This window comes from Botryllus schlosseri, chromosome 13 (assembly GCF_051294905.1).
Source record: "Botryllus schlosseri isolate E-star chromosome 13, Bs_hap1, whole genome shotgun sequence".
NCBI lineage: Eukaryota > Metazoa > Chordata > Ascidiacea > Stolidobranchia > Styelidae > Botryllus > Botryllus schlosseri.
The window spans coordinates 17,249,367-17,263,693 of record NC_137248.1 but is presented as its reverse complement, the minus strand read 5'-3'; the positions used below and the strand labels follow the sequence as shown (position 1 = coordinate 17,263,693).

The window sequence follows — 14,327 nt, the reverse complement described above, 5'->3', positions numbered from 1 at the left end:
GATATATATATAATACGATGAAAATGATTATGTCAAAAATCTTATTATTCATGCTATGTGCTAATTTGTACTACCGCCATTTATTGTTTTTGACTACCTACGCAATATTATCTCTTTCACGCAATAAATAAATGAATATAACCCCCCCGGTCCCACCCTCACCACCAATTACTACCCCTCCTCCCCAACCCCCTCCGAACAGGAAATCAATTAGGAGAAAGGACACCCAACCATCCAGTCACCACAAAGTCTATGATTATCAGAACCATACGGCAACATAATATGAATTGGAGTCAGGCAATAATAGTTACAACCAACCACCCAAAAGCGGGTAGACCTCGTTCAAAGCAAAATTTGGAAAACCCCCAAAAGCAGAAGTCAATTGACACGCATCAATAGGTTTCGTCCCACAGTCACAACAAACCCTGAAAATTTCCAAACATATAGCTAGCGACCACACCCACTCTTTGCTAAAGATGAACGTCATCTACCAAATAGCAAACATCCATTAACCCAAACCAATACCGCCCCTAATAGCCGCTTGCCTATTTATTGATTGTCTATTATGTACTGCACATTTACTTTATTAGAATAAACCACTAAAAGAGTCTGATCACACCAGCATCAAACGGGTACACTTGACTCTAAACAGTCTGGCTGTTAAGGTTGACGACAATGCGATATATTTGATGTCCCCATCGATTCTCATACTAATGGGGTTGGCGTACGTCCTCCTTCTCCAGGAAAATCCTCGCATAAATGTACTCCTTTTTGTGAATTTATCTTCCGTTTTAGCTTAAAATATCCAAAAAGACCGTGAATAACGCGAAATAGGGATCTACGAGTGGCGGGTAGGGTCTATCTTGCTGTTTTCGCATAATTCTGTTATTCAAATGTAGGATTTTGGTGTAGGTCTGATTTATAACTTTGTAAAAGTGAGGTAAACTCATTGCAAAACTACTTTCTGCTTTTAAAGTCAAACGTGCAAAGAGTAAGTAATTTCACCTGAAACGGTTGAGGAGTAAGTTACAACGACTTGGGTATATAGCACAAGTACCGAGTACTCGAATCAGTAGCGTCTTTTAACACCATTACTCAATCCAAGTCCACAACATACCTAAAAACGGGGTATTGTTTTGTGTATTTCAGTGAAGCAAATTCAATTTAAATCTCAAACCACTTTATCCTGTGCCCGACTTCATTAAAAATCGATCAAAACCTGATCACCACCTGCGTAATCAATCCGCTGTGTGTAAAATGGTATACCATGTTGGTGTCGATCGTATATTAGTTTTGCGTGCGATTTGCGTCGATCTGCTGTCGAACAGATATACTTTTGCCCATACCCTTGAAGTATACAGTATTACCGCGTTGTCTACATTACGCTCTGTGGTTAGACAATACAGATTAGAGACGCCCCGGACTGATCAATATAGTCGGATACTCCCAATCTGCTCAGTCGTGGTTCTTGACCCTCCAAGACCTTTGTTAGCATCAGTCTATCTCACTGTTTGTAGTGCCAATTTCAAACGTCGTAATAGTGATCACTCGCTCATGTGTAGAATATAGAAATTGATGCCTGGACTATTTGGACGAGCTCATGGTTTATGGTAAACTTACTAAAGCGGAAAGTCACTGCCAAGTTGAACATTGACTGATCGTTCTCTTGTTAGCGTCGATATTCGTTCGTACGTTCTGTCATGCCTTAGAATTTTTGTTATCATCGAGTGTGGTCATAAATAGACAGGGGAACAAATTTGATGCGTTCAACGCAATACGCGTTTGCCACATCTCAGTCCGGACCGTAACCGATTGTTTACCGCACCTTCTATACGATAAGCGTCGCTTTTTACTCATAGGTAAGCCGATGATCTGTGAAAATACAGGCGCTAATGTGTCATTTCGTTATTCCCTCAACGTCACATGACCGCCTATATGTAGGCTTCTGGGGTGCCCATCAACACAAGTGTTGAACGTGATCCATAAGGACCCCACTGCGTGCTATACGCCTAAATAAATATGTTTACTCGAGTATACACCTGGTGTGGAGCAGTGAAGTGGATGCAGAAAGTAAATTAGACAACGCAAACCAGTTGACTACATCGATTATTATACGAGGGTTGATAAATTTTGTCAAGTGACTTTTGAATGGATGTTATTTGTTTGTTGTTTGATGGATAAGATTGTATTCATTCATAAACTACTAATATACTTCTTGTGGTGTTAAACCTGATTATACAGATGAATCAGACAGTATTCCGCCAATTGGGACTAGTTGCCCGTCGTCGTGATTGATCTCCTAGTTCGCGGTGGTAACAAAAAAATGTATAACACAAAGTGTAAATCGTACAATAGCGACAACTAACTGTTGTCAGTCGTCCACAAAAATACAGCTAACCAGTAATCTATAGAGCTTTCAAGAATAAACTAGGGGTATAAGCGGTTAGCCCTCACTTATCGTTCCACAACTGATTATTCCTATTTCGTCACGACGGGGCTCGGCAGTTGTAGACTGTACGATATAGTAAATCAATCTCAAAATCTAATGCAATCCTAATCCAGCAAAATTTCACAATACGTTTTTTTCTAAATCCTAATTAATGCTCATCTCTGGCGTATATACGTACAAGTTTTGTCAAAGCAACATATTGATGGAGCGTGGCTGACATTGATTGCGACACTCGATCACAGCTTCTTCCGGTGGAGTTTTTCGAACGGTAAATCCAAGGCTAGGTCGAGGGGGTCAAACAGCATTTCTCTCACGGTAGCACTCCGCCGAGTCAATACGTCCATAGTATGATATTCTTCGCAACTATGTTTTGTTGGGGGTGGTGAGGATATTTTGCGGTACACGTTTTTCACAGGTTGCAAGTTACGATTGGGGAAGACGTATTTTTATATTTATACCGCTAATTTCATTAGATTGACTAGAAAACAATGTCATTTCTTCTGACTTGACTACCGAAATACCCGTCAATTACTTGCGTTGTGCGAGTTAGCTAAATGAAAGGTCACTCACCGAAATCGATCAGACCGACATTTCGCGTTATTCGTGGTGTTTTTTGTTATTTTAAGCTGACTTTGGTAGCCCTATAAATATAAGGATCGATGTGAACATCAAATGTATCGCATTGCTGTCAACCCGCTCGAATATGCGAGTTTAGTCAAACAGGAGAGTGACGACTGACACCGTTTATGTCACGCTCGATTAATCACAGCTGGTTTGTGTACATCACACCGATATTACAAGCATTCGAACGACGAGTGATGACCGTTGAGTTTGCCGATAGTTAAGATGTTATCGTTGTGTGATGGATAAGATTTTGCCAATATACTTCCTGTGGTGCTAAACCCTACTGCAATAACAACATATGTACAGACAAATCAAACAGAATTCCGACAATGGTTCGATACAAAGTTTCACTGTACGCAAATGAATATGCAACGAAACCCCGCATATCATGTAATGACAGCAGATCCATTTTGTCTGGACGGAGGTGGTCACGAATCGGTTCCGGACCCCCGAATTTCATCGGTTTTGAGTGAAGTCGGGACTGAATACGGCGACGTATCTTTGAGAGTCAGATTTATACTAGATTTTGTCCTCACAACATGGGGGGGGGGAATAACAGGACTTTGCGTACCAGCCTGGATTTACTCCAATTCGCAGTGCAAACAGCCTTTCGGTACACCCGATAACGCGCGTCCACCCCTCAAACACACATAGTTACGGGGTATGGCGGGGACCCGGAAATTCGGGGCATAGCTTATTAGTAATTTTACCGGATGACTTATTTTAGCACCGGTTGGTTTTATTGCTTTGCCGTTGTCGCGTTTTATCAGACGAGTGTAAAATTTCAACTAGATGTACCCTGTGCACTGTGCATACCACCGACCAAGCAGCAGCGTTCAAAGTGCGTTTAACCCAACGAAACACCAATAATTACGTTACTATTTGAAACTATAGACAGAGTGGGGGTTGATTTGGCAAAAATAACATCCATTCAAAATTCACTTGACAAAATTTATCAACCCCCGTATATTAATCGATGTAGTCAACTGGTGTGCGTTGTCTAATTTACTTTCTGCATCCACTTCACTGCTCCACACCAGGTGTATACTCGAGTAAACATATTTATTTAGGCGTATAGCACGCAGTGGGGTCCTTATGGATCACGTTCAACACTTGTGTTGATGGGCACCCCAGAAGCCTACATATAGGCGGTCATGTGACGTTGAGGGAATAACGAAATGACACATTAGCGCCTGTGTTTTCACAGATCATCGGCTTACCTATGAGTAAAAAGCGACGCTTATCGTATAGAAGGTGCGGTAAACAATCGGTTACGGTCCGGACTGAGATGTGGCAAACGCGTATTGCGTTGAACGCATCAAATTTGTCCCCCTGTCTATTTATGACCACACTCGATGATAACAAAAATTCTAAGGCATGACAGAACGTACGAACGAATATCGACGCTAACAAGAGAACGATCAGTCAATGTTCAACTTGGCAGTGACTTTCCGCTTTAGTAAGTTTACCATAAACCATGAGCTCGTGCAAATAGTCCAGGCGTCAATTTATATATTCTACACATGAGCGAGTGATCACTATTACGACGTTTGAAATTGGCACTACAAACAGTGAGATAGACTGATGCTAACAAAGGTCTTGGAGGGTCAAGAACCACGACTGAGCAGATTGGGAGTATCCGACTATATTGATCAGTCCGGGGCGTCTCTAATCTGTATTGTCTAACCACAGAGCCGTAATATAGACAACGCGGTAATACTGTATACTTCAAGGGTATAGGCAAAAGTATATCTGTTCGACAGCAGATCGACGCAAATCGCACGCAAAATTAATATACGATCGACACCAACATGGTATACCATTTTACACACAGCGGGTGGATTACGCAGGTGGTGATCAGGTTTTGATCGATTTTTAATGAGTTCGGGCACAGGATAAAGTGGTTTGAGATTTAAATTGAATTTGCTTCACTGAAATACACAAAACAATACCCCGTTTTTAGGTATGTTGTGGACTTGGATTGAGTAATGGTGTTAAAAGACGCTACTGATTCGAGTACTCAGTACTTGTGCTATATACCCAAGTCGTTGTAACTTACTCCTCGACCGTTTCAGGTGAAATTACTTACTCTTTGCACGTTTGACTTTAAAAGCAGAAAGTAGTTTTGCAATGAGTTTACCTCACTTTTACAAAGTTATAAATCAGACCTACACCAAAATCCTACATTTGTATAACAGAATTATGCGAAAACAGCTAGATAGACCCTACCCGCCTCTTGTAGATCCCTATTTCGCGTTATTCACGGTCTTTTTGGATATTTTAGGCTAAAACGGAAGATAAATTCACAAAAAGGAGTACATTTATGCGAGGATATTTTCCTGGAGAAGGAGGACGTACGCCAACCCCATTAGTATGAGAATCGATGGGGACATCAAATATATCGCATTGTCGTCAACCTTTACAGCCAGACTGTTTAGAGTCAAGTGTACCCGTTTGATGCTGGTGTCGTCAGACTAGATGACCTTCATGGTCTTATCGATCATTCCTATCTAATACCGAATACTGTGCAAGCATGTTTTCTGTACCACCATCACTGCCGTGGGTTATGTATTTTGGTTGGATGAAAATAAAGACTCTCTCTCTCTCTCTCTCTCTCTCTCTTACTGAGTATACGAGTTTCCTCAGACAGCTGATAGGACCGACTTCGATCGCGTCACACTCGAGTGATCACAGCTGTGTTGAGTACATCACACCGAAATTACAAGCATTCGTACGAGAAGTGATGAGAGCCCGTAAGTGTGATCATGGTTTCCGTAGTAAAAACAGAGTTATTTTATCGAATACCCCACCGTCAGACGGGTGTATCACTAACGAATATCCCTACCCTTTTAGACCTAGTGTAAAATACCGTAGCTCCCGATCATCATTTTACAATACTAACAAACCCTACCGAAAGAGATTGTACGTAACAGTATCTTGTGGTCGATTAGCTTTTTCATAAAAATATGAAATCTACATAAACACATACCGTTGGAGTCGTTGAGGGCTTTAAAGTTGGTATCGTTGTGGGTAAGATTTTATTCATCCTCAAATGATTACGTTCCTGTGGGGATAAACACGATTGCACTAACAACACATGCACAGCCCGCACATAGGTCGCTACAAAGTTTCGCTGTACGCAGAACTATTAGGCCTTGTATGGAGGTGATCACGAGCCGGTCTTTCCAAATATCTACTCAAAAGTGGTGGACAGACTTGGCGTAGATCCATGGTCACTTATACCCGATACTTTACTTCGAGGCAAACGCTGGGAATCAGACGGACGAACCCCGATTTCGATTGTGGTACGTGTGCGTGGAAAAATACAGTACAATTACTGGGATTATATCACACCTCAAAGTACTTTCGTGTCTAAACTTGCCTCATGGGTCAATCGAGGCGACTCACACAGATATTCCTAGTTTATCCTTGAGGGCTGTATTACCGGTTAGCTGTATATTTATGGATGATTAACAACCGTTAGCTGTCGCTATTGTACCATTTACATATGTGTTATACAAGGGGGCGGGCAACTCCTTCGGTCGGCGGGCCGGAGAAAATTAAGTACTTGGCGGGCCGAATTGCAGAATCGATACATTATTCACCCATTGATCCCTATATATGAGGAGTAAATCGTGTTTAACCAATATATTTTAACTACCTCAATGTCACTGCAAAGCCATATCCCCCCGATAATAACGAAGACAATGTGGATTTGAGAACAGCCTCGTTATGTAGGCACCGCCGTGTCTGCTTCTCTCTAATCAATTAACACACCGTGCAACCCATAAATAAGATTTACAAATTACCGGGTCGCTTCGAAACTGTATTTTGGCTCGACAGTTTTATGGGGGCCTACTCTTTATAATTAGGATAGAAAGCGATTTCACGATACTGACATTTCTTTAAAACTACTTCTACTTGAGTACGTCAAAAGCTATACATTTTGCCCTTCCATTTGAAGTAAATTTAGCATGTGTTGTAAATCACTCCAGCTATCTCGATAACCTCGCTTGAATGCGTAGTTTCGTCTGGATCTGCAGTACCTAGTAGGCCTACGTCGTGTATACACAGAGAGGGATTGCAGTGGTGACTTGCTTCAGTCGAGTAACGGGTGATGTCGATTTCACACGCATTCCAAAGTGCATCTTGTGAGAATGATGTACCACCACCCAGGCTATTCTAGCTACGACATTGGATCATTTGGCTGTACTGAGGTGGGCCCGACATGTCGAGTGCGCTCGATCTTTTTCACGGTAGTTTGGGGCGCTTTTACTATTCACATGTTTACACAGGGTCCCGTATCCACGTAATAGCCTACGCAATACCATCATAGCGTCATTTTCCCGATTTGGCCACGTACCCGACTTTTGTAATCTAGGCCCTCATTTTACGTTACTCGTGGTGTTTTTTGGGTATGTTAAGCTAACAAGGAGGACAAACTGACAGAAACAGAGTACATTTGGGCGAAGGGGTGACATATCTGGGAAAAGGAGGACATATGCTCCCTTGAATGAGGCCGTATGGTAACCCTATTAAATAGGAGGGTCGACGGGGACATCAAATGGATCGCATTGTGTTGCTGTCAACCCGAAAACGCGAGTTTTGTCAAACAGGCAGGTCGATGACTGACATCGATTGTGTCACGCTCGATCGATCACAGCTGATTTGCGTACATCTGACCACAATGAAATTACAAGTATTCAAGCGACAAGTTTGATTGTCTGTTTGTTGGTAGGGTATAGGTATTATCGTTTTGTGGAGGATAGGACTTTGCTAATATACTTCTTGTGGTGCTAAACCTGATTGCACTAATAACACCTGTATAGTTGAACATCATTCCGACAATGGTTCGATACAAGGTTTCGCTGTACGCAAATGAATATGCAGCGTCATCTCCATATCGTGTAAAGATAGTAGAACTATCGTGCCTGGGTGGTCACTTGACCGTATCCAGCCCTGGCACAGAAACCGAGCAAAATAAGGTCAGTCAGCTGATCGACGGTGAAGCGAGCTATCGCCGGACTGGATGCAGCCAAATGGCCTTGAGAGTCGGATTTATGCTATATTTTACCCTCACAACATGTGGAAATAACAGGACTTTACGAGCCAGCCGGATTTTTTGGACTTTGATTTAGCAACCCGAGTCGGGGTGGAGTCAGATTTCGAAATCTCCCCGCTCATCTTTACACCTCACCGAAAGAAGGCTAGATTGCATCACGTGATCTGGCACAATTCATCCTCATTATTGCACCACCGTATACAAAGTTTCGCTGTACGCAAATTAATGTACAACGACACTCCCCTTACAGCAGTGTCTTTGAGAGTTGGATTTATAATACATTTTACCCAGCCTAATATATGGAGAAACCAGTACTTTACGTGCCAGTCGGATTTTTTGGACTTTGATTTTGCAGCCCTATAGTCGCAGTGGATTCCGATTTTGAAATCTCCCACTCTACTTTACACCTCACCTCAGGCTATAGATCGCATAACGTATGATCTGCCACAATTCATTGCCATTATTGCACCACCGAGCGCGTTTCAGCCAAATAAGGTCAACCCACTGATCCCAACGGGTCATTGTTATGGCTATTGTGTTGCGGTTACCCGATTGTTCTAAACAATGCCGATATTTCAGACTTGGAGGACATATTCTAGGTGGATCAGCACACGATCAATATTTTAATTTATATTTTCGGAATCGGTGCAACAGTAGCTTTCGATCAAGGCCAGATTCAATAATTTCTGCGCTCGGGAAGATAGCTTTTGGATTGCCAGAAATCCTACAGTCGCTTACGCAAAACAATTCTTCATTCCAGCCCCGGCGAAGCGGAGCGAAGCTGCAAAATTGGTCGTTGCCATTCCATGTTTAATTTCTATGGTAACACTCTGTCGAGTCAATATATCCGTAGCATGATGCTGCAAATATGCTCGGCGGTGTTGGCATAACATGTGTTGAGGATATGTTACGGCACACACGAGCACAACTGATTGTCTGCAGCGAAATTAGTCGAATTCGAACGACAGTGCGTGGCTGCCGAAGCAATAGTTCCTTAGCATGATATTGTAAATATGCTTGGAGGTGTTGGCATAACAAGTGTTGAGGATATGCTACGGCACACGCGAACACAACTGATTGCCTATAGCAGTGGTCGGGAACCTTTTTTGTCCGAAGAGCCATTTTAGTCTTATTTTTCCCATTTTTACTCACAAAGAGCCATACATGTCAATCAACTGTTACGTCATAATCAAAAATTTGGTGACGTCATGTCAGCTCCAATTCGAACTCACTATACATGGGATTCGTCGCACATTTTCTCACATTTTCTCTCTAAAAAATCGTACTAATCGTACTGGTTGCCTTATTTAAGCATGCAAAATTTTAGGTACGAGAACGTAGGTTCGTCGAGATCCTGCTTTTAAATGCGAGAATCCACGATCACTTGCGTAGGTTGGGCCAAACATGGTCACTACAGCAGTGTATATGCCTACCCACTCTAAGCTGTGACACATTAGTGACGTCGGGTCAGCGGAGGCAAGTGAGGCAGTATCTCGCATATCGTCAGGATGAGTGAACGAAATTGTGAAACCTTCAATTACTATTGGTATTTTCAATCGATGTTCATCAATGACAGGATTTTCAACATTTTTCTCCCAAAATCTCACAATTTGCATATTAATTGTTCGAAAATAAAACGCGAAACGAGAGGTAAGGCACCATTGATAACGAACTTCATCGTAAATAGCTTATAATTTGTTACAACTGTCGAACTGATTCCGAAAATCTAGGTACTGATCGAATTCTCAATTCTCAAAGTATTCGGCGGTAACACGTAATGTTGCGCTGCATGCCTACATTTGATCGCCGGTACTATCAGAGCTACTTACCAATCAAGAACGTGGATAGCTATGCCATTGTTTTTATTCGAGTTTGTAATTGTGAACGTAACGTCCAAGGCAGTTCATTTCGTGCCGTAGGTCAGGAAGATATGTGTATTTGAAAACTGCGTCGTCATATGGGCGTCGCTATGTCTGCTATTCTCTTTCTTCAATCAACGTATCGTGCAATCCAGGATTTCGAGTCGGGCACATCGAATTTACGAGTGATATTGGTCGCGAACGCGACATTAACTTAAATTTCAGGATTTTGAAAAGAGGGCTCGTGGTCCCTAAACCTGAAGATGGTATTGCCTTTACTTCTCAAAGACATGTTTATACTGTCACGAGAATAATTATTCTGACCGTGGTGAAAATTTACTAACAAGTGGCTGCTATATTGATCAATTCAGTACAAAAATATATATTTGTCAAAGAGCCACATCTTATACCCAAAAGAGCCATATATGGCTCGCGAGCCATAGGTTCCCGACCTCTGGCCTATAGCGAAATGAGTCGCTCTCGAACGACAAGTGCGTGGTGAGCTCGCGATCGATCGTACAGACGGGTAAAGCATGAGTTCGCCAACTGATCGATTCAAGTTGTACATCATGTACACTGTACAGCATACAAAAATAATATGCCGCGGTAAATTGTATATCATTTACAAGCACCGGCACGATTACGCTTGACCAGACGTGAAGCAGTAAAAGAACCCATCATAAATACATTGTTTTGTTGGGACTGTCTGTCCTTATGAAGACGCTAGAACGCGGTATAGGTATGGAACAGCCACATTTGTTGCTTGCACCGAATACTAGGTACGTAATACTGGGGGTTAACACGTTGATGCGAGCAAAATTGAGAATCAGCTATTTGTTTAATTACTTATTATATTCATAATGTTACTTTATTTAAGCTAATCTATGTCGGGTCGCCTAATACAAATTTCTACTAGGACATTCATTCTGATTCTCGGTATGACTCGAAATGACACACATATTTATAATAGTAACAGATCATTTCTCGTTACTGTCTGGGTGGACAACAAAGCAAGCGGGTTCAAGTACGACAGTATGAGACAGACCACAAGCGTCACCTGACACAGCCGAACGTATGGACACCTAAAACACGCACCAGGATCTCATGGATCAGAAGAAAACTATACTGACGTCACGACCGGCAATTATTCCTATGACCCCCCCCCCCCCATACACGAAATTGAATCAACCGCGGAACGATAAGTCAACCAGTTTGACGGGCTATTGCTCCCAGGTCATGAAATTGGACCACGGAACAACGGGTCAGGGCAGGCAACTATTATCACCGTCGTGTACGACCGAGGTCAGCTATGGATCGTGGAAAAATACAGTAAAATTACAATGTATTATAATCAGGAGGCGAGTGGAAAAGTACACGTAGAATGACTCCAGTCTCATGTCTGAGTACAAAGGTCAATCCAGATTATTTGTTCGTTTTCTCTCTATCGGTAATTATTCCCCCTTTTTTAATTGCCGCACAGTCAGAAGGGAATTCCCCTCCAGTATTGCTGCAAAATTGAGAATGAGCTAATTCTTTCATTAATTGTCATATTGATAATGTTTGTTTGTTTATTATAAATCGCGAATGGGGGCGTCGTGCACATTTATCCAACTACTGATGTGCGATGATTGTTCATGAAGATAACAACATCAGAGTTCATACGATTGCAAAATCAGTTTCATCGATAGGATTCATCTCACTCTGACTAGCTAGAATAGATAAATATCTTCTTTTTATTATTGAGAAATAAACAGCCCGCCATGACCATGTCAAATTTATTTCTCACGCATATTAGCGTTCGTTATTGTTGCTATGCCCACTCGAAATGTTGTTCAAGATACGATCAAGTGTTTAATCGCAGTTGACGCAGTTCATCTTCATGATGCGTTTTGGTCCGAGCCCTGTTTCCCCTTGCTATTTTCCCCCATTTCAATGGGTTCTTCTTTTGCGGGTCGCTGCTTTTTACTGTTTTCGTTCGGTGCCGTTTGTCTGCACATGCAGAAGATGCCATGCACAGTGCGCTTTGTGGATTCGCGCATGGACTTCGAACCGAAATTGTAGACGATAGGGTTGACGGATTCTATGAAGTTCAACAGGAACCGCGAAGTCAGAAAGATTACGGTGTGAAAGCGAGGATCTTGGTAAACGTGTAGTATAGTTAAAGCGAGATAGCAAACCTTGGGAAGATAACCGACAAGGAAGGAGGTGACGATCAAGGCAAGCTGAATCAACGCGTTCTTGTCTTCTTCGCGGAGTTGGTGATTTCCAGAGAGTTTTTGTCTTTTCGATTTCTGCACAAGCAGTGACAATCCGATAGCAACGCACATAATTATAATCAGAGCTACCGGAACAAAGATCATGACCACGGCCTCAACAGTATTATAAATTTGAAACATCCATTTCTGGTGCGCCTCGAAAAAACATATCATTTTTGTCGAATAAGAAGAGGGTCTGACAGTCAAGCTGTAAGCTGGAAAAGGTATAGCAACTATGATGCCAACCATCCATATAGCCATCGTTATGTGCTTGGCTCGTTTCAGAGTCATGAATGTTTTAGCTCGGTGGGGACGATGAATGGCGTACATTCGCCAAATTGACAGAGCCAGCACAAGATATACCGTCACAGGCGGTGTGAAAGTCAGTATAGGATGTACCATCTTGCAGATCACTCTGTTCCAGGGATAATCTTTTCCTGTGGCGGAATACAAGATCTGTATTATTTGGAATGGCGAGACAAGAAGGGACAGGATATCGGAACAACATAAGCCAATTACGATCACATTGAACGACGTTCTTTTCATTTTGCAAAGGGCCACCAGAGTCACTATATTCAAAACGAGTCCGATACTCAACGTCGTCCCGAAAGCTGTGGAAATCAAGTCTAACTCCATTTCCCCAATAGTGGTTGGAATCTTAGGAGACGCAGTTGTTGCTAATGACATGTTCTTGTCGATTGCGCGTCCCGAAGTTGAGCTATTCATCTCTAGCACGTATACCCGTTGAATTTCAGCCTAATACCTGCAAGAATAAAAAATTAAACTATATTAAAGTTGATGTAATATTGAAAGTTCGTGTGTAGCCTAATACAGTTAGACATTGTCAGTAGCGAATTACATCTAATTTTCCTAAGTAAGCTACTCAAATATGTTATGACTATACTTGTGCTACTTGCAGAGGTGGTTACTTCCTCATCTACTTGGCAATGCTTTATGTAAGACTCCATTTATACTTCGGATTTTGTAAGGAAGAAAATTGAATACAATTTGAGATATGCTTGCATCGCATTAATGAGTGATTGTGTCTTGAAATCTGGGCGAAATATCCCAGTATAAGACATTATTCGTTATAGTCGTGAAGATCTACCCTGCAATTAAGAATAGTTGGGTCGGTCCAAGTGCTAAAACTATATGCGAGCCACTAACAAAATCCACTTTTAGGACACAATGTGGTTTTCAGATCTTTATTTCCTACTTCTCCGCAGTCGTTTTGATATGCATATGGCTTAGAAGTTGCTGCATCTACTTATAATTGGGTCGAAATTTACTGAATAGAAATGCTTACTGCATTATCCACCTCTGAGTATAGTGCATTCGCATCAGAATTCGATATTATGGTTTTTGAAATAGTACAGCTTTCACTAATAGATTTGTTGTGGCACACGGATGGTGTTGCGGCAACATTATGCCGTCGAAATTTGTCTTCGTTTACATTCAGTAAAGATGTGAGCATCTAAGCAGCTCACACAAACTAACACAGCGGCATCTATAGTGGGGATTCGATTCTTTATGTAGTAGTACAGTGCTTTTAAAACTTTTTGAGCACGTGCCGCACTTTTTTCGCCTGAATAAACTCATCTGCACAAACCTACCAAAGTTATAACGAAAGAAAATGAAGATACGTAGCCATATTTTGTTTAGACGCGCAACAAGTAGGCTAATTTTTTAGGCCATCAGGTATCTCATTTCAATTCTTTTCCCTCGATTCGATTTCAACTATGGAGCACCAAAATGCTGTTCGGCCAAATAAGTGTTGAATAACTCCTAGTGCTTGGATGGCCATGTCTTCACAACAACCATCCAGCACTCCTATCCAAAACGCAACGTATTTGCCGCAAGTGAAAAATGCTTGCTGGCAGCAATCGGGTTTAAGAGTATGTCACAAAGGTTACGGAGTCTCCAGTTCGTCAATGGGGTGCAAAATACACATGTTCGTTTTAGTACTTCTGCCTGAAGGCTTGAAAAAAAATCTCCTAAACGATCAAGGGGAGTATAGGCAAATTGGAGCTCGCTACCTTATGATACGCTGCTCGTTATGTTCTGTATTTTTTAATTTT

At 41.8% G+C, this 14,327-nt stretch overlaps 1 protein-coding gene and 1 long non-coding RNA gene across 2 annotated transcripts in view; one reads left to right on the top strand and one right to left on the bottom strand.

The window, feature by feature from the left end:
* LOC145454145 (uncharacterized) overlaps nucleotides 1-14,327 on the top strand; it is a 184,737-nt gene that overhangs the window by 131,861 nt on the left and 38,549 nt on the right. The window lies entirely within an intron of this gene.
* Nucleotides 9,999-12,976, bottom strand: LOC145454771 (N-formyl peptide receptor 3-like). The gene has a single exon (XM_080332755.1). It carries the CDS (start codon nucleotides 12,973-12,975, stop codon nucleotides 11,872-11,874), a length of 1,104 nt encoding a protein of 367 aa, XP_080188881.1. The 5' UTR covers nucleotide 12,976; the 3' UTR covers nucleotides 9,999-11,871.